The sequence below is a fragment of the Dendropsophus ebraccatus genome, chromosome 12, assembly GCF_027789765.1.
Source record: "Dendropsophus ebraccatus isolate aDenEbr1 chromosome 12, aDenEbr1.pat, whole genome shotgun sequence".
Taxonomy (NCBI): domain Eukaryota; kingdom Metazoa; phylum Chordata; class Amphibia; order Anura; family Hylidae; genus Dendropsophus; species Dendropsophus ebraccatus.
The window spans coordinates 82,404,724-82,426,351 of NC_091465.1; the positions used below are offsets into that span (position 1 = coordinate 82,404,724).

A 21,628-nucleotide genomic window follows, 5' to 3' on the forward strand; every position below is an offset into this window, starting at 1 on the left:
GTAGCATAAGTAAGGCTGTACTAGCAGAGTGGCAATTTAACTGATCAATGCAATGTAAAAAAAAATATGTTTTTACAAATTTAGGCTATGTTCACACTACGTACGCATCTGTACGCATTTCGTACGGCGCCATACATGTGAGGCTGAAACAGCGGCCATGCGAATATTCGATGTGCGGGCAGATGCGTACGCAGTGTGTACGCAATGCGTACGCATTGCGAACGTACGCCCGCAGTATACTTACGCTTCCCGAGCGCCCTACGAAGCGATCTGACAGCGGTCTTTTACTTGCAAATCTTCGCCTAGCCCCGGACACCCCACAGAACCTTTTGGATCGACATAGAAGAGCGGAAAAATGAAGAAATCACCACTTCGTACGGAGCCGCGGGATACGCTGCCGGCGTAAGTTATAAGCCTTCGGGACAGAAACAGTGGTCTTGTTCATTTCTTACGGCGCCGTATACGATCCCGGCGTACATTCGTACGAAGTGTGAACTGTGCGGCCGGGATCGTATACTTTGCATTGTACTCTAACTACGTAAGTTTCTGGCCGCATATTCACGGAGCGCGCTACGTCCGGAAGCTTACGTAGTGTGAACATAGCCAAAACATTTAAATGAAAAAATAAACATAATTGGTTTCTCCACGTGCTGAATTATTCTAGCTATTATTATACAACATTTCATAATCCCTTACAATTAACAGTTTGAAAAGAACTGAAAATATTTAAAAAAAAAAAGTATAAAAAAATATGCCATACCCCCAAATTACAATTTTTTGGTCACATCGGAAAAAAATAGCCCTGCCCCATACTTTTTTATTTTTTAATTTCACCTCAAATATTATTTTCTCTTTTTCACTTATATTGTATATTATTTATAGTAAAATGTTACAAAATACAAAAGGTTTTGCAAAAAGAAAAAAAAAAAAAAACTCCTCTATAGCTCTGTAAATGGAAAAATAAAAGTTATGGGGGGAGATTTGTGAAAGGGTGTAAATATACACCTGGTGCAAACTGCCCACAGCAACCAATTTGTCTACGAATTGCACTATATGGTAAAAGCGACATGATACCATTATTCTATAGGTCAGTCCGAACACAACTACATTATTATTTTTTTTTTTTAATTAAATCCTTTTTTTTTTTTTAATTAATCATTAATAAAATGGGCCTATTGTGACGCTTAGAACAGTTTTAGTTTTTCACCTACGGGGCTGTATGGGGTGTCATTTTTTGCACCATGATCTCTAGTTTTTATTAATACCATATTTGTGTGGATCGGACATTTTGATCACTTTTTATAATTTTTTTTATATATAATGTAACAAAAAAAAAACTAATCCTGGCACTTTTTCCCCTGCTTTTCGTTTACACCGTTCGCCATACGTGATATGGCGATTGTTATATTTTAATAGATCAAGCAATTACGCACGCTACATTATATAATATGTTCATTTATTTATTTATTTTTATATCTTTTATTTATATAATGAGATAGGGGGGTGATTTTAATTTATATTGGGGGAGGGGCTTTGGGGCATTTTTAAAAGCATATCCTTTTTTTACACATTTTAAGTCCCCCTGGGGTACTTTTACCTGCAATCATTAGATTGCATAGGCTAGGTTCACACTGCGTTTTCAGCATCCGTTTAACGGATCAGTTTTTTTGCAAAAAACGCATTGCAAAAAACGGATGCATTTGTGTGCATCCGTTTTTCCATTGACTTCCATTATAAAAAAAAAATGTTTCAAAACGGATGCGTTTTTTTTTTTGACGCACAGAAAAGTACTGTTGACAGTACTTTTTTTGACCGTAAAAAAAACAGACCTGTTAAACGGATGCTGAAAACGCAGTGTGAACCTAGCCATACTCTGTTCAATGCTATGCTGGACTCAATAAGCAGTGTCGATTGGATCGCATGGAGGAAGGTAAGAGACCTCCGGCAGTCCGACACAGCGATCGGAATCCCCGATCGCTTCCTAGGACCTGAACGTCCTAGGTCGTCTAGGGGTTAATGTAACAATGGAATCCATTTATCTTTCATTTATTTCCATAGGTTCTGTGACTGCAGTTGATACAGATCAGGGATGCGCCTCCCAAGGATACTGCTATTTAAGAAATCAGAATTCCACGAGGGATAACGTCCTTACTGAAACAACATATTCCTGCGCTCCGGCTACTAAACCTCCATATGCAACATCAGCTGCATCAACAGCATTGTCATCTATAATAACTATAATCTCATTTATCCTGATTCTAATCCAGTATAATAAATGCAATTTTTAAGACAGGAAAGATCTTGGGGGTGTTATTCGCTTTCTTCCTAACGGCAGCCCGCAACCGATGAGCAGATTCATGAAAATAAAAATAAAAACATTGTACCTACAATAAATCACAGGATTCTTGTATTTTGTTACTTTGTTTTTTTTTTTTTTTTTGTCAAATCTGTTTTTATTCAATGATTTAAGAAAACAATACAGTAAATTACAAAATGAACAGTGAAAACTAAACTTGGTGCCTTGTCACCTATCAGGGAGAGCTGGAGTGACAGGCACGAATGGGGATGGGGGTGGTGGTGGGGGGGAGGGAAAGGGTAGGCATACAGCTTCAGGTAGAGCAGTGGCTGAGATGCATTAGCGACAACAATATTATTATCAATAACATAGTATATTCAGGGCCGTATTTGCCACTAGGCACCCGTGGTCCGTGGCGGCACCTGCAGGGAGCAAAATATATTTTTTTTATATAAAAAAAATATTTTCGACCCCTCCCCCCTGCCGCCATAGGCACCGGACCGCGGGTGCCTAGTCCAGAGGGTGTGTGTGTGGGGGGGGGGGGGGGGGAGTAGACCCGAAGCTGCGTTGGGGAGGGGGGACCTGCACAGCCTGCGTCTCCCCCCCCCCCCCGACCCGAAGCTGCATTGGGGAGGGGGGACCTGCCCGGCCTGCCTTGCCTCCCGGATGGTCCCTGGCTGCTCCCTCTTCCCCCCAGCCTCTCCCCCTGCACCCCTTAGCTGCCCTTCCTGCCCCCCCAGCTTCTCCCCCTGCCCCCATATGCCCCCCCAGCTTCTCCCCTGCCCCCCTAGCTTCTCCCCTGCCCCCCAGGCCCCCCAGGCCCTCCAGCGTCTCCCCTTCCCCCTAGCCTCTCCCCCTGCACCCCCCAGCTGCTCTCCCTGCCCCCCCACCAAGCTGCTCTCCCTGCCCCCCCAGCTTCTCCCCTGCCGCCCCCCAGCTGCTCCCCCTCAGCTGCTCTCCCTGCCCCCCAGCTTCTCCCCCTGCCCCCATCTGCTCCCCCCAGCTTCTCCCCCTGCCCACCCAGCTTCCCCCCTACCCCCCAGCTGCCCCCCCTGCCCCCTCAGCTTCTCCCCTGCCCCCCATCTTCTCCCCTTGCCCCCCCAGCTGCTCCCCCTGCCCCCCATAATCTCCCTCTGCCACCCCAGCTGATCCCCCTGCCCCCATCTTCTCCCCTGCCCCTTTCACCCCAGCTGCTCCTCCAGCCCCCCCATCTACTCACCCTGCCACCTCAGCTACTCCCTCTGCCCCACAGCTGTTACCCCTGCCTCCTTAGATTCTCCCTCTGCCCCCCCCAGCTGCTCCCCATCACCCTAGCTGCTTCAGTCATCTGCCCCAGTCAACCCCAGCTGCCCTCCTGCCCCTGCCACCCCTAGCTGCTCCCCCTCCCTGTTACTCCAGCTGCCCGCCTGCACACTGGTTTTGGTCGGAGAAGTCTTCATGATGCCGCGCCAGATGAAGAAGAAAGCAAAAAGTGAGCCACGGCAATTCGAGAAGACGTTACCTGTGAGTCATTAGTAACTGCACTGTAATCACTTTTAGGCTAGGTTCACACTAGGTAAGCTTCTGGCCGTAGTGCACTCCGTGAATATGCGGCCGGAAACTTACGTAGTTAGCGTACAATGCAAAGTATACAGTCCCGGCCGCACAGTTCACACTTCGTACGAATGTACGCCCGGATCGTATACGGCGCCGTAAGAAATGAACCAGACCATAGTTTCCGGCCGGAAGGCTTGTAACTTACGCCCGTAGCGTATCGCGCGGATCCGTACGAAGTGGTGATTTCTTCATTTTTCCGCTCTTCTATGCCGATCCAAAAGGTTCTGTGGGGTGTCCGGGGCTAGGCGAAGATTTTCAAGTAAAAGACCGCTGTCAGATCGCTTCGTAGGGGGCTTGGGAAGCGTAAGTAGACTACGGGCGTACGTTCGCATTGCGTACCCATTGCGTACACATTGCGTACGCATCCGCCCGCACATCGAATATTCGCACGCCCGTTGTTTCAGCCGCACATGTACGGCGCCGTACGAAATGCGTACGGATTCGTACGTAGTGTGAACATAGCCCTATAGTGTGCAGAACCTGTGTACCATTGGTGTCTAAATGGGTCAGTGTATGGTTTGCAGTAGTGTACTGACACAGCCCCGCGGTCACTACAGTACACTAGTGCAAACTTTTAAACTAGGACCCAACTACAACAGCTGCAGGCACTACAACTCCCAGCATATCCTGAGGGCTGCAGACTGTCAGAACATGTTGGGTCCTAGGTGCATTATACACTGGAGGCTTTGTGGCATATAAGAATACATAGATCTGTGGGGGCTCAGTGTAGGGAATTCACCCCAGAACAGCACTGATAGGGGTAGATGTTTTTGTTCTATCCCCTATTAGTGCTGTTCTGGGGTCACTTCCCTACACTGAGCCCCCACAGATCTATGTATTCTTATATGGCACAAAGCTTCCAGTGTATATTGCACCTAGAACCCAACTACGGCAGCTGCAGGCACTACAACTCCCAGCATTTACTGACAGTCTGCAGCCCTCAGCATATGCTGGGAGTTGTAGTACAGTGTAGAGAGATGTATTGCTGGACCTTCAGGGCTGATGGTTGTCACCCACAGATTGCAGCCACCAGGAGCCTCTGCACACAGGGAATTATTACAGGGTTGCCCTCTCAGAGACTACAACTCCCAGCATACCCTGTGAGCTGTATAAATGGTAGGGATTTGTCACAGATACAGAGCAGGTCAGCATGTCGTCTCTCACTGGTTCTATATTGGTGGACCCCAGGTACCCCAGTCCGACATTGGACAGAAGCGGTCCCCAAACTAAGACGTCCCCCCGGGGGGGGGGGGGGGGGGGCGCCTCAGCATGCAAAGTGCCTAGGGCAGCAGGAACTCTAAATACAGGCCTGAGTATATTACTAGAATTGTTGCTAGATATAACGAAAGCGACGAAGGTCCAGGTGGCTCATTCTATGAGGCTTTTATTTCCTGTGTGACCGTCTAGTCCAATTGTTGTATCCAGTGTCCAGAGGGGTTGGAATTAGGCGCTAAGGAGAGTAGGCAGTAGGATGCAGACGGGTGGGGGGGGGGGGGGGGTGAGGGCTCCTTCTCAGTTATCTAAGGACGATGGGCCTGGGGTGCCAAGCGTTTCCCCATCTGGCGCGGCGCCAACCTGATTATTTCTGAAGGTCAACCATGGCAACCAAATTTTTAGGAAAGATTCATGTGTGCCATCTACCCAGCTGGTCAATTCTTCTAGCCTATAAATTTGGTTGAGTTTTTCAAACCAGCGTGAAATCGCAGGAGGATCTGCGCTGAGCCAAGAGAGTGGTATCAGTAATTTAGCAGCAGCTAGCATGTGTGTGGCTAGGGAAGATTTGGAGGGTCTAAAGGCTTTTGTGGGCAGCGCTAGTGCTATTAGCGGGAGTGTAAGGGTGATGTTGGTGCCGCAGACCAGGTTGATGACCCGCTCCACCTCTGCCCAGAATTTTGTTACTTTGTTCTTCGTAAAACACATAATGAAGTGATCCTGATTTAAAAAACTGTTGCATGTTAATAGGTGCTGAAGGTTCAAACAACTTGTCATGTTATGGAATTTATCCAGTAATAACGTAAATGGGGCTGAGCACCCATATCAGACACAGCGGAGTCAAAGATGTGTTGTGGCTCAGTGTTTGTGCCGCTCTCTAGCCCCCTCACCACTCCTTCCTCCTCTCTCTTCTTCATGAATAATCAATGCTTCCCGGCCTCCTGCTTGCTCAGCTGTCAGTCAATTTCTGCCAATAGAGGACTAATCTGCAATCAGATATAGTTGAATCTCCTGTGTTGGAACTGTGGTCTAGGGGTAAATTACCTGTCTAGAGACCAGCAACAGTTTGTTTTCTTTAGCTCGATTCCCCTGATTGAAATGAAATATAGTTATTTATTTTTGATTTTTTTTTCTCATTATTGTATCCTTCTTTAAAAGTGCAAAGAATTCCTAATCAGCTCCTATTTAGTTTAGTTTTTTAATATAGTCACAAGAAAAATAAATAAATGAATAACTATTTTTTTTCTCGAAAAATGGACCTAATTGGAAATTCTTTGCACTTTTAAAAATAATACAGTAATGAGAAGAAAAAAAGTAAAAGAAAAAAACTTTTATTTCATTTCCATCAGCTGAAGTATTACCACTCACCAGTACAAATCGGGTGCCAGCTGGCTGCAAAATTTCAACTTGAGGTCCCATCCCCTTCCCCCCAGGGGCAGAATTTATAAAGGAGTCAATCATTAGCCTTTTCCCCCAAAAAAATTTTAATTGTCTGTCTTACATACTTACCTTTAGTATTTATCTTCTATCCCATTATCCATGAATCTACTATATTATTCTTAGTTGTGCACCAATACACTTTTTATGTGGGTCCTGCCAACCCCCCTCTTCTCCCAGCTTTACCCCTACCTAATGCAAAGCCCTCTATTAGTGACAGTCCTACAGTACTCCTGCTTAGAATAGATAATGTTTCTGACATAACAGAGTACAGGTAGATACAGAGTACAGAGAATACAGAGTACAGGTAGATAAAGAGAATACAGAGTACAGGTAGGTAGATACAGAGTACAGGTAGATACAGATTACAGAGAATACAGAATACAGGTTGATACAGAGTATAGAGAATACAGGGTACAGGTAGATACAGAGTACAGGTAGATACAGAGTACAGAGAATACAGAGTACAGGTAGATACAGAGTACAGAGAATACAGAGTACATAGAATACAAAGTACAGGTAGATACAGAGAATAGAGAATACAGAGTACACGTAGATACAGAGAATAGAGAATACAGAGTACAGGTAGATACAGAGTACAGAGAATATAGAGTACAGGTAGATACAGAGTACAGAGAATACAGAGAATACAGAGTACAGGTAGATACAGAGTACAGAGAATACAGAGTACAGGTAGATACAGAGTACAGAGAATACAGAGTACAGGTAGATACAGAGTACAGAGAATACAGAGTACAGAGAATACAGAGTACATGTTGATATAGAGTATAAAGAATACAGAGTACAGGTAGATACAGAGTACAGAGAATACAGAGTACAGGTAGATACAGAGTACAGGGAATACAGAGTACAGGTAGATACAGAGTATAGAGAATACAGGGTACAGGTAGATACAGAGTACAGGTAGATACAGAGTACATAGAATTCAGAGTACAGGTAGATACAGAGTACAGGTAGATACAGATTACAGAGAATACAGAGTACAGGTAGATACAGAGTACAGAGAATACAGAGTACAGAGAATACAGAGTGCAGGTAGATACAGAGTACAGGTAGATACAGATTACAGAGAATACAGAGTACAGGTTAATACAGAGTATAGAGAATACAGGGTACAGGTAGATACAGAGTACAGGTAGATACATAGTACAGAGAATACAGAGTACAGGTAGATACAGAGTACAGAGAATACAGAGTACATAGAATACAAAGTACAGGTAGATACAGAGAATAGAGAATACAGAGTACACGTAGATACAGAGAATAGAGAATACAGAGTACAGGTAGATACAGAGTACAGAGAATATAGAGTACAGGTAGATACAGAGTACAGAGAATACAGAGAATACAGAGTACAGGTAGATACAGAGTACAGAGAATACAGAGTACAGGTAGATACAGAGTACAGAGAATACAGAGTACAGAGAATACAGAGTACATGTTGATATAGAGTATAAAGAATACAGAGTACAGGTAGATACAGAGTACAGAGAATACAGAGTACAGGTAGATACAGAGTACAGGGAATACAGAGTACAGGTAGATACAGAGTATAGAGAATACAGGGTACAGGTAGATACAGAGTACAGGTAGATACAGAGTACATAGAATTCAGAGTACAGGTAGATACAGATTACAGAGAATACAGAGTACAGGTAGATACAGAGTACAGAGAATACAGAGTACAGAGAATACAGAGTGCAGGTAGATACAGAGTACAGGTAGATACAGATTACAGAGAATACAGAGTACAGGTTAATACAGAGTATAGAGAATACAGGGTACAGGTAGATACAGAGTACAGGTAGATACATAGTACAGAGAATACAGAGTACAGGTAGATACAGAGTACAGAGAATACAGAGTACAGGTAGATACAGAGTACAGAGAATACAGAGTACAAGTATATACAGAGTACAGAGAATACAGAGTACAGGAAGATACAGAGTACAGGTAGATACAGAGTACAGAGAATACAGAGTACAAGTAGATACAGAGTACAGGTAGATACAGAGTACAGAGAATGCAGAGTACAGGTAGATACCGAGTATAGAGAATACAGAGTGCAGGTAGATACAGAGTACAGAGAATACACAGTACAGGTAGATACAGCGTACATGTAGATACAGAGTACAGAGAATACAGAGTACAGGTAGATACAGGTCTACAGCAGTGAAATCTTTTGGCTTGGTAAAAGGGGAGTGTCTCTGCCGTGGATTCTGCTGTCTGTATTCTGGATTCCATCCAAGAACGGTGAACTTTGGTTGTAGGAACTTTAGGTACTGTAAGTTTCACTTCTCAGAAACTGAAAGAATCTGAACTCAAACCGAAACTTTATCAGGATAAGAGTCACTTTCTGCAGCCATGTGTCCCTGGAAGATTGTTCTGCTGCTCTCTGCTATAGCAGCGACGGGTAAGGTCCAATATGTTATTAAATACTGATGATTATTATTATTATTATTATTATTATTATTATTATTATTATTTCTATTAGCATGTATCTATGTAAGTTTGACCTAATACATCTGCACTGAGAATGGAGCCGGAGGCAGATCACTTTATACTGAGTATGGAGGCAATGCCACATTACTGCAGCCTCAGCTCTCATTGGAGTGAATAGGAGCAGAGGCTGCAGTAATGCGGTGCTGCCAACACACAGAATCCAGCTGATCAGTGGGGGTGCGAGGGGTCAATCAACTATCAACAGTTTTTCCTGGAAAACCTGTAAAGTCTACTGACACTAATGTTGGGCTCTGTATATGAAGAAGACCCGTTATGATGAGTCTGTCATAAGTAACATCTATAGATAGTCCACGGCATACCCATATATTTAGGTGGGGAAGAAAGAAGGGGTCTCTGGATTTTCACCATAAAGGTGGTCAGGAAGCTGGGAACAATTTCTTAATGTCCCATTGACTGTAATGGGAGCTGAAGTTGGGGAGATTTATGAAGCATGGTGTAAAGTGAAACTGGCTCAGTTGGGTCAGGTTTCGGGAGCTTCGGGTTACACCTCTGATGTGCACAGAGAACCTCGCTCTTTCGCTGATATCTTATTTGTATCTTTTCTCAGGTTACGGTTTGCAGTGTATTACCTGCTCAGACTTTGATTCAGATTCCTGTACAATGTTTTCCACCGTTTCCTCCTGCCCTGCCGGCTATGTGTGCGCCTCCCGCTACAGGATCTCTGTTATAGGTAAGAGGTTGGATCATCTACTATTCATCTGAGTGGGAAGGGGTGGATAAGCCGTTGACCCCTCCTAATAGTAACTCTCCGGCTGCTGGGATTTAACGCAACTGGTCCTTTACTTCAACAGGATCTTTCTGGGGAGACTCACGAGACCCCCATACATTATACTTGGATTTGGACTTCTTTTCTCCAATGTGAATGGGGACCAGTGTCAGACTGGGGTATCTGGGGCCCACCAGGGGAAAAAATCATCCTGGGGGCCCACCAATATAGAACCAGTGAGTAACAACATGTCAGTCATTGTGCAGGATCTAAAGCTGAGGGCCCACCGCAGGGTTCTCTGGTTGGCCAGTCCAACACTGATGGGGACCTTTACTGTTTGTCTGAATGGAATCTGTCAGCAGGTTGGGGCATCCTTATAGGGGACATTGCATTGAGGCACATACTTAATAAATAGGCATTATATCAATATGTTAAGGAGGACATTTGGGAGAGTGGCAGTATTTTAACCAACTGTGCACCAATACACCTGCCTGCTACTTATCACCTTAATGAATGCTGAGTCTGCCCCCTGCAGCGACTGGCGGCCTCAGTATTCATTAAGAAGAATGTGCAGTCGGCAGTATCGGTGCACCGAGCAGTGAGGTAAAACCATCAATGCAGGGCTGCTACATGCAGATACTGAGCCTCCCCTAATGTCTATACATATTATACCTGCTTCTGCAGCCCTGCAGTTCCTAACACAGCCACTGTTGGCAGCAGAGAATCTGTGTTGCCCCTTATTGTAAGTAAATTACATTTTCCCTATCGTCCATATTGGCAGAACAACAGATGGGGTGTCCCCGCCCCTGTGTACCATATGGACAAGGGAATATTTTAATGAGTAACAAAAAAAAACAAGGTTTCACCCCCTCTAGTATAAGTAGCCCCCACCAACATCCTCCCACTGAGGCAACTAATCGCTCCTATAATAGGATTACTAAAGTCTTCCAGAACTGGGCTGCCTCAAGAACGATGGATCCAATGCAGCCTACTACAGCACAGATTCTAGATTTCTTGCAGGATGGCTTTGACAAAGGGCTCAAACCAAGTTCCTTAGGTGTCCAGATCACTGCATTATCCGTTTTTCTAAACAGAAGGCTACTGCAGGAAAAAGAGGTACTTCACTAGGGCAATAGCTCGACTAAGGCCTACAGTTACCAAACCTGTGGCCCCCGGGACTTGACTTGGGTTTTAAAGCAACTGTGTAAACAGCCTTTTGAACCTCTAGAATCTGTAGACATCAAGTTTCTCACGTTCAAAATGGTGTTCTTTCTGGCTGTAAATAGAGCCAAGATAGTGGGAGAGCTGCAGGCGCTGGCAGCTAACGAACCTTATACCACCGTTCTGGAGGATAAGGTGATCCTTAGATACCAGACAATTTTCCGTCCGAAGGTCTCTTCTTTCACAAATATAAACCACTCTATCTTACTACCAGTCTTTGCCGCAGAGGCGTCGGAGGGAGAAGAAGATTTTTCCACTTTAGAACTGGTACGGGCCTTGAAGATCTATCTACAGAGGACATCCTCCTTCAGGAAGGAAGAAAATTGGCTGATACTCTACCATGGGAGGAATAGGGGCAAAAAAGCCTCGAAACCATCCATCTCACGCTGGATATGTGACTGTATTAACCTATCCTATGTGGAGGCTGGCAAGCAAGCCTCCAAGGCTCATTCAACCAGGGCTGTTTCCACATCCTTGGCGGAAAGAAGCTCTGTTCCATTGGACCAGATATGTAATTCGGCTACATGGTCCTCTCCACTCACCTTCGTCAAACATTACAGGATTGATTCCTTACTCTCTAGGCAAACTATGTTTGCCAGAGCTGTCCTAAATTCAGTAACAGCATAGAGCCCTCCCTATAGGGGGTTATCCTTGCCAGATCCCCATCTGTTGTGCTGCCAATATGGACAATAGGGAAGTTAACATTTAGAATGTTAATGTGTTTTTTTAATGTGTTAATGTGAGTCCTATTGGCAGCACAAGAGTCCCACCCTATGCATATACTTTACAATTTACTCAGTGGGAGGATGTTGGTGGGGGCTAGTTATACTGGAGGGGGTGGAGCCTTTTTTTTTTGTTTCTCATAAAAATATTCCCTTTTCCATACGGTATACAGGGGCGGAGACACCCCATATATTGTGCTGCCAATAGGACTCAGGGAAAACACATTAACATTCTAAATGTTAACTTCTTTAACCTCCTCATGACCCAGCCCAAAATGGCTTAAATGACCACCAATTTACCAATCTACACAGTAGGGTTTCCCTAGGTTGAACCTGATGGACTCTTGTCTTCTTTCAACTTTATTAACTATGTAACTAGGTTACTATATATTGTCCAGATACCTGGTGGGTTTTTTTCCCCTCATTTTTTTTACATTGTTCACTGTGCGGGAACACTATTGTTATATTTTAATAGATCGGACAATTACGCATGCTATGGTATATAACATATTTATTTTTACTTGTTTTATTTGTGTAATGGGAAAGGGAGGTGATTTAAACTTTTATTGACGCTTGGCATATTTTTAAAAACATTTTTATTTTTCTACACTTTACATCCCCCTGGGGAACTGCTATGCCATTACATTGCATTGATCGTATTATGGGAGCTCTTCTCGTAGATTCTGTCTGAGGCAGACTCTATTAGAAGATCACCAATCAGATTGCATGGATTTAAGTAAAACCATCGGTCAGGGAAAACTATCGGGACTCAAGCAATTGCCATCCCGATCAGTATGTGACAAAGGTTTATGTTTTTCAGTGAATTTTGAGATGCTTAAAAATATTATTTTATTTTTCATGTTTTTTCCATAGGGGAAATCGGGCAGATCTTCCAGAATTTTGATAGATTCTGTGCTCAACCAAGTGAATGTTATGCTCGTGGGACATTCTCAGAAAGTGACGATATATCGGAGAGGATGGCGACTACATGCTGTTCTGAAGATTTGTGTACCCCCAAAAAGCCCATAGGTAATTAGTGCAGAAATGTATCAAGGGAAAGTGCTTATGGGTCCTACACGGCTTAGTGGTCATCCGGGAAGGGGGGGGGGGAGGGGGGTAATCAAAAAGTTTGCTATAGGACCCAGCCATTTTAGTTACCTATCTAGATAACCCATTCAAGGTTAGGGAAAAAAAACAGTGCCACCCCTCAGGTTGTTTGTGGTATTACAATTTAGCTCTATTCACTTCAGTGAAACTGAGCTTAAAGACCTCCCCACCCAAACTGAGGACAAGAGAGATGCTGTTTCTGGAAGGAAGTGAAAGAGGCGTCTTTTTTTAAGCCTAAATAACCCCTTAGCACCTTGAATGGAGTGAAAACTTCAATCCTTTGTTTATTTCACACTGGGTAATACGGAGGAACAGACAGACGGACTGGTTGACGTGTTTCGGAGACACTCGCCTGGCTCACAACCTCTAGTGCTGAATGGTAACAGTGATCACATGACATATTAAAAAGTAATAATAATAAAACACATGTTAAAAACTAGGGATGGTCCGAACATGCCGAGGTTCGGGTTCGTACGAACTTGGACTCTTGGCAATGATTCCCGCTGACTTAAACCTCCGTGGAGAGGGTGGATACAGCGGGATGACCGCCTGGAAAACTGGGATACAGCCTATGGCTATGGCTGTATCCCAGTTTTCCAGGTGGTCCTCCAGCTGTATCCACCCTTTCCACGGAGGTTTAAGTCAGAGGAAATCATTGCCAAGAGTCCAGGTTCGTATGAACCCGAACCTCGGCAGGTTCGGACCATCCCTATTAAAAACTATTAGGAAAAGAAGTATCAACTCCCACCTGTGAATGAATAATCACACAGACAATTACGTGTAACTAATGCAGTATAGTAAAACAGGTTTCAGACACATAAACATATAGAACGTGTACCTGAATACTGACTTTTACAATGGAGTTTGCAATGTGCCAATGTGTCTGAACACTGACTTATACTATGTAGACGGAATGTGTATCTGAACACAGACTTATTCTATGTAGACGGAATGTGTGTTTGAACACTGACTTATACTATGTAAACGGAATGTGTGTCTGAACACTGACTTATACTATGTAGATGGAAAGTGTGTCTGAACACTGACTTATACTATGTAGATGGAAAGTGTGTCTGAACCCTGACTTAGGGCCCTATTACACGGATCGATAATTGTCCGAATCGGGCTGATTATTGCTCCATGTAATAATAGAAACAACGATTAGCTGTTTAAATGATTATCGTCTGATCGTTGGTTCAGGTTTAAACCTAAAATCGTCGGCGCTGACCCCGCATAGCTACGTGTAATAGTGATGCGTGGCCGACAGCTGATGATTGCCCAAACACCTGATACCTTAGCTCTCCCCGCTCCCACTCTTCTCTCCTGTGCTCCAGAGCTTCCTGTGCTGTTTTTCCTTCCTCTCTGGCTTTTTTTTTTTTTTGCTGTGTAGCAGTTTTGTTTGTTTGTTTTGTTTTTCTTCAAAATACAGCATGCTGGGGGTTTGGTGGGTTTTTCTGCAAACCATGTTATTTCTCTCCCATCGAGTTCCAAGGAATTACTTCAGTTTGTCTCAAAAAAGCAAAAACGCCACGAAACATCTGGGGGCACCCTAACTTAAAATAATCATTGTAGCTTCTCCGGTCCTATCTGCTTCTGCTAAAGCTTTTCTGTGCTCGGTTATAACATACACAGGCTGAGAATAAAGCTAAGAATTGGAGAAGGATTTGTGCTATAGTGACGGTATACATTATACAATGTACACATATTTGGTATCACTTTGTGTGAGAGAATTAGAGGATTCATGGTTGAGGTAAATATCAATCAATGTATATAAAGCATTAGACTATGCTCCCACAACGTCATCCTTTGGCCATTTTACGGTCGCTTTCTTGACTGGCCGTCATTTTTGGCGCTTACATACGGGCGTAGTATTCAAATGACAATGGTCATTTGCATAATACTCTTGTATTTTGGCACAATTTTTGGAATTTTTTTTTCTGCTAAGAAAACATACTCGCAACGGAATAAAAATTTAGCTGCAAGTATGTAACCCCATTGAAATGACAGTATCAGGATTCGCAGAAGATTTGGCTGCAAACTCGCAGAATGAAATCCGGTACGTGTGAAGCTCTCCTAAGTCTACAGTTTTGGTGATTAACCTTTTGTCTTGTTGCAGCACCCGATCAAAGTTCAGATGAAAATGGGTTACAATGTTCCACAGATTTATTTTATGTGAATTGTGTCGGTGATGAAACAATGTGTCTTCTTGTAACTACAAAAAAAACCACAGGTAAAAAAAAATAGTCACCTTAAAGTGCACCTTTCCAGGGCCATTTCTGCCATGAGGCCAAATGAGTTTATTGCTCAGGCGGCAGATTTGTAGAGTCACTGAAGGACGGCATGTTCCATGGAGTGGCCATAAATTATACTGTCTACTACACACCACTGACTTCATTGACCCCATTGTTGTGTCCCAGCAAAGGTGTGCCACTAAGTTTTTTATTTTACTGGGCAAAGTGTTGGGCCTATTCCACGGGTCGTTTTAGAGGAGCAAACGAGCGCTATTAGCGCTCATTTGCTCCTCGTTCCCCGATCGAGCGGGTGAGTGCGGGAGGGGCGGCGTGGAGCTGCGGGGGGGCTGCTCGGAGGATCGCTGATCGTCCGGGCAGCCCATAGGATATAACAGCGTCTGCTGCCGATGCTCCTATTCAACGGAGCGACGGCAGCAGATCGCTGCTATATCAGTCGCTTGTTTTTCAAAATGTTGAAAAACAAGCGACTGCAGCGATCAGCCGACATGAACGATGTCGGCTGATCGTTGCACTCTATTCCACGGGACGAATATCGTTTGTAGCGGTCGATATCGGCCGAATACGAACGATATTGCTCCTCTAAACGACCCGTGGAATAGGGGCTTAACTCACTCAGGTTCTCCCAGTGGACTGTAGTCAAAATGTGCTATGTGTTTTTCCCCACTAGGTGTCGCTGCTGTATTCTTTCTATGCATTGTATTAAGCATGGCTAAAGGAAGGATTGGGTTAATTGTTGTATGTGACATGTTTATTCTCCTCCTATCACAGGTGCAGGTGTTTTTCCTCCTTTCTTTCTCCTATCACCTCTTCTCTTTCTTCTGCACACAAAGCCTCACCAATCACCCACTAGCTTAGTTTTTCCCTATAAAAGGGAGGTTAGTTCCTTGTGGGAGGAGTTCTCTAGTTCTCTAGTCGGGAGTGTTGGAAAGAACGAGCTAAAGAAAGATAGAGTGAGAGATTGTTTTGTATGCTGTTAACCACCGCCAGCATGCAATGCTAGACCCCTCAGGAGGAAGGACCTTCTCTGAGGATAACCTTGTCCATGCCAGGGATACACTCAACACTACACTTAGCTGTTTACCTGAGTTAGGTAGTGACCCCAGTAAGACAAAGCAGCAATTAGATCCTACATATTCTATTGCAATGCACAGCTATTCTGGTAAACCCTGGGAAGTCTGCTCAACCCTGACCTGGGACCATGTACTACACTAGCAGGACGGGTCACCCGACACTATATGGCATAAGGCAGTCAGATTAAAGATATCTATACGTGAGTACGAGTATCTTCTTCTGTTCTTCACTACACTATCCTAGTACACAGCTACATTGGACAGGGCCCTTTACATGCCCCTCTACTCCGCTTTCCTTTGGTTCTCAAACTATTATTGTATTGCACTGAAAATTTATAGCAAACATATTTTATTCTGTTTAAGCTGTTGGACTCTAGTCTATTCTTGTGGCACCCATACCTACACACCAGCTTACTCTTGGGTTATCCTAACCTTAAATGAAGTGCCCATTTGTCTGGGGGTGAGTTCCAACACCACTCCAGGCTACCGTGTCAAGTGCCTAAGTTACCCTGTACCCACAGAGCTGCCACAACACCGCATAGCTACCACAGCACATGGCACCGTGATCTGCAAATAATAACTGAACACAGATATAGAATGCAGGGAAGTCAGGACTGCAAACACTCTGCAGATATTGTTATATACTTCACCCATCACTACACTACAAGTGATCACTACCCCTTTATATGGAGCAGCAGAAGCAATGGTAGTATGACCATGAATAATATCACCAGGAGTAGTCACAATGCATGGACTCTTGTATATGTCAGAGACTTTTATTCTTGGAGAAGCAATAAAGATTGAAGAATTGGTTACACACTGGTGGAATTAGAAACTTTGAAACTTTTTTTTAACTTGTCCTCGACCCTTATTTTTGGTCTATCGTTGCTGTTAATGAGCAAGTCCCCTCCATGGTGCACTGATATTTCTCGATCTCACTTTAGGGGACTACACCAGAACTGTTTGCCAGTAGCGCAAACAAAGAAGCTTAAATTTCTTTACTTTTCTGGCCAATCACAGCACATCACGCACTGCTCTACCCAATACCATGACATGGTACTATTTTTTTTTATTTTGAAAATGAAAACAATAGAGATGAGCGAACCGGGATCGGGTTCGAGTCCATCCGAACCCGAACGATCGGCATTTGATTAGCGGTGGTTGCTGAAGTTGGATAAAGCTCTCAGGTTGTCTGGAAAACATGGATACAGCCAATGACTATATCCATGTTTTCCACATAGCCTTAGGGCTTTATCCAACTTCAGCAGCCACCGCTAATCAAATGCCGAAAGTTCGGGTTCAGATGGACTCTAGCATGCTCCAGGTTCACTCATCTCTAGAAAACAAGCTTCAAGGTTGAGATTAATATTACTATAAAATCTATATATCTTTTATTCATTTCCATAGGTTCCACGACTGTAACTGAAACAGACCGCGGCTGTGCCTCCCAAGGATTCTGCTATTTAACAAACTATAATTCCACTGCCGGCACTGTCTATACCGAAACAACATATTCCTGCACTCCGGCTAATGAAGCTTCATATACTACTGCATCAACGGCAACAATAGTATTGTCCTCTATAATGTCATTCATTGTGATTGTAACCCAGTCTAACAATTACAATTTGTAATGGGGTCGCTTGATCTAAAAATAAAGAAATTCTGTTGGTAATGATGGGGGCATTTAGGACATCCATCAATAAAGGAGAGGAGGATAAATCTCTTAAGGACTGGACACATTCACACATCACTTGTAAGATCAATTCATTTCTATATCAAGTGTAATGCTTGATTTCTCCTGTGTGGGGGGGGGGGGGCTGTAGGGTAATTGAACACATCCTGTACATTACAGCAGATGACCTATATCAAATCCACTTTACAAATGTGTCCATCCTCACCTTTCTGTACATTTTGTTAGGGTAGTTCAACACGTAACGGATCCACAGCAGATCTCACACTGTGAATTCGCAGCGCGATCTGCTGCGCATACATGCCCTATACCCTCTATGGCAGACAAACTCACAGCGGGATGTAGATCCCGCTGGGAGAATGTCTGCAGGTCGCCCTGTTAAACCTTCCACCGCCGGAGCTGATACTGCACCTGATCCCGGCCCCGGCTTCCTCCGGCTTGCTTCGCTGGTTCGCGGCACGTCCCACTCAGCCAATCAGAGTGCTGACCCGCCGCAGCACACTGATTGGCTGAGCGAGACATGAAGATGTCAGGAGCCCTGAGGCAAGCCAGGGCTGGGATCAGGTGCAGTATCAGCTCCGGCGGCGGAGGGATTAACAGGGCGGGCCGCAGACATTCTCCCAGCGGGATGTACATCCCGCTGCAAGTTTGTCTGCCATAGAGGGTATAGCGCACAGATCTGCAGCGGATTGCACTGCAAATTCACAACGTGAGATCCGCTGCCTATCCATTACGTGTGAAACTACCCTTACTGTGATTTCCGCCAATATAAATACAATAAGTTATCAGGGCATTCTAAGAAAAACGCCAAAAGACTATATATCACTACTTGGGCGTTATATATAGTCACATAGGCCCAGATTTATCTAAGGGTGTAAAATGCACACCGGTAAAATTGTCCGTAGAAACCAATCACAGCTCAGCTTTCAACTCAAATGAAAACCAAGCTGTGATTGGTTACTGTTTACACCATTTTCCATTCTTTGATCAATTTCACAATCCCACAATTTGTCCTATAATATTAGCATTGGGTGCCCTGGAAGCAGGAGTGGGGACACCAGTAATCTCTGAACCACTTAATAAACAGTAAGTCAAGGATGCTTTATGCATCCCTAGCTTACTGATTGCAGATTTCCTGAACCATGTGTCTTTGTGCCACCAAGCAAACCTATGCCCCGCACTAAATGAAACAAGTTCTGGTGCTGTATTGTGCTTAATAGCAGAGGTTTTCTGCAAAACCTGCAAAGGGATTGAATGTCACAATCTTGTGCACTATCTATGCTTCCCAGGAAACGCCATGGCAGTAAGCAGAGACAGTAGTGGACCAGGCAGAGTTAAGTATAATATTAATTTCAAGTATATTCTAACTTATGGGTTTGAGCTGAACAAAGGAAAATTCATGGACCTTCCTATCCTGGTAACACTAGACTGCTGCTATTTGGTTTGTATCTTGCTAGATTTTTTTACTTAGTTACTTAAGTGAAAGGTATACGAATAAGGCTATGTTCACACTACGTATCTTTCTGGTCGTAGTGCGAACCGCGAATATACGCACGTAGTTTTGAGGTTGATGCGTTTGCTTGAAAGTATACGATATAGGGCCGCACAATGCACACTACGTATGAACTTACGGCCGGATCGTATACGCTGCCGGGAAAAATGAACGAGACCATTGTTTGAGGACAGAAATGTTCGAACTCACGGCCGTGGATTCCCATGCGGTCCCGTACGAAGTATTTATTTCAGTCAAATTTAACTTGATTTTTCGATCCAAGAGATTCTGTGTGGTTTATTAGGCTGGGCGAAGATTTCCAAGTAAATGACCTGTTTCAGATCGCTTCGAAACAAGCTAGGGAAGCATAACTGTACTACGGGCGTATGTTTGCGGTTCATACGCATCCGGCCGCATGTCGATTTTTCCCACGCCCGTAGTTTCAGCCGCACATGTACGGCGGCGTACGAAATGCGGACTGAATCGTACGCAGTGTGAACTAAGGCCATCTACTAGTAAGGTTGTTAAAAAAGAAAAAAAAACTCTCAATGTTTAAAAAATAAAAATATTCAGTCCTAGATTCCATTGCAGGTTCAAAACAAAATGGGAATCTAAAAATTAAGAGTCAATAAAAAAATATGAAATAAAATGATATTTACTTTTTCTTGGTCCATTGTTTTCTCTATTTACTCCACAGGGTTTCCTAGGCAAGAGCAGAGGGTCCACCATATTATGGCATTAAACCCTCTTGCTATTTTGCCTGTGACATTAACCACTTAATGACAAAAAATTAGCATTTTCATTCTTTCATTATAGCCTTTCAAAATCCCTCATAGCTCTTTTATTTTCTATCTAGAGACCCACATGTGGGATTTTTGTGGGACTATTTATATTGTCTTTTTTTTTATTAAAAATTTCACGTAGAAAAGGGTTAAATACATACAAATGCAACATGATGTCAGTCAGACTGTTAAAGTGTCACTGTTGTTATAACTTTCAAAATCTAAATGAATAGTAGATGTGATATAAAGCAAGTTTGCAATTTACATCCATTATTTTTTTGTTGTTGTTATGCTGTAAAACAAAGCTGAACTTACCATAAATCCAGGTCCAGTCTCCTGAAGGCTGCTATATAACAGCTATACTTACTGTATCCAGGTCCAGTCTCCTGAAGGCAGCTATATAACAGCTATACTTACTGTATCCAGGTCCAGTCTCCTGAAGGCAGCTATACAACAGCTATACTTACTGTATCCAGGTCCAGTCTCCTGAAGGCAGCTATATAACAGCTATACTTACTGTATCCAGGTCCTGTCTCCTGAAGGCAGCAATTTAACAGCTATACTTACTGTATTCAGCTCCAGTCTTCTGAAGGCAGCTATATAACAGCTATACTTACTGTATCCAGGTCCTGTCTCCTGAAGGCTGCTATATAACAGCTATACTTACTGTATCCAGGTCCAGTCTCCTGAAGGCAGCTATATAACAGCTATACTTACTGTATCCAGGTCCAGTCTCCTGAAGGCAGCTATACAACAGCTATACTTACTGTATCCAGGTCCAGTCTCCTGAAGGCAGCTATATAACAGCTATACTTACTGTATCCAGGTCCTGTCTCCTGAAGGCAGCTATATAACAGCTATACTTACTGTACCCAGGTCCAATCTCCTGAAGGCTGCTATATAACAGCTATACTTACTGTATCCAGGTCCAGTCTCCTGAAGGCAGCTATATAACAGTTATACCTACTGTATCCAGGTCCAGTCTCCTGAAGGCAGCGATTTAACAGCTATACTTACTATATCCAGGTCCAGTCTCCTGAAGGCTGCTATATAACAGCTATACTTACTGTATCCAGGTCCAGTCTCCTGAAGGCAGCTATATAACAGCTATACTTACTGTATCCAGGTCCAGTCTCCTGAAAACAGACTAAACACAGGAATTCCGGCCAGTACGGAGAGTCACCGCTTAATATTTCTCTCAATCACATAACTGCCTTCTCTCTGTGAGTGCTCAGATGGCCTGGGAAACACTGGACTTCCTGTTTTCTGACTATTTCCTGTTTTTTTTTTTTTTTCTTTAAAGTCAGAAAACAGGAAGTGCTGTGTTTTTTGCAAACTGGCTTTATATGTCATCTACTGCTGATTTAGAGTTTGAAAGTTATAATGACAAGTAAAGGAACATAGAATCATAGTGACGAGAGTCACCACTAAGTACACTCAGCTATGAAATTCTGCAAAAATAATGAGTATGACTTCCTCTACTCTAGTCATTTATGGCCAT

At 43.6% G+C, this 21,628-nt stretch overlaps 1 protein-coding gene across 2 annotated transcripts in view; it reads left to right on the forward strand.

Annotated features, from left to right (window-relative positions):
- Positions 1 to 17,838, forward strand: part of LOC138769094 (uncharacterized) — a 41,362-nt gene extending 23,524 nt beyond the window's left edge. The window contains exons 5-8 of one of the 2 annotated variants that reach the window (XM_069947311.1): positions 9,633 to 9,755; positions 12,608 to 12,763; positions 14,958 to 15,071; positions 17,571 to 17,838. In XM_069947311.1, the coding sequence (XP_069803412.1) occupies positions 9,633 to 9,755; positions 12,608 to 12,763; positions 14,958 to 15,071; positions 17,571 to 17,794 (617 nt within the window). In that variant the 3' untranslated portion in view covers positions 17,795 to 17,838. The remainder of the gene's footprint in view (positions 1 to 9,632; positions 9,756 to 12,607; positions 12,764 to 14,957; positions 15,072 to 17,570) is intronic. The other variant, XM_069947312.1, reaches the window with a different exon arrangement.
- The last annotated feature ends 3,790 nt before the right edge of the window (positions 17,839 to 21,628 follow it).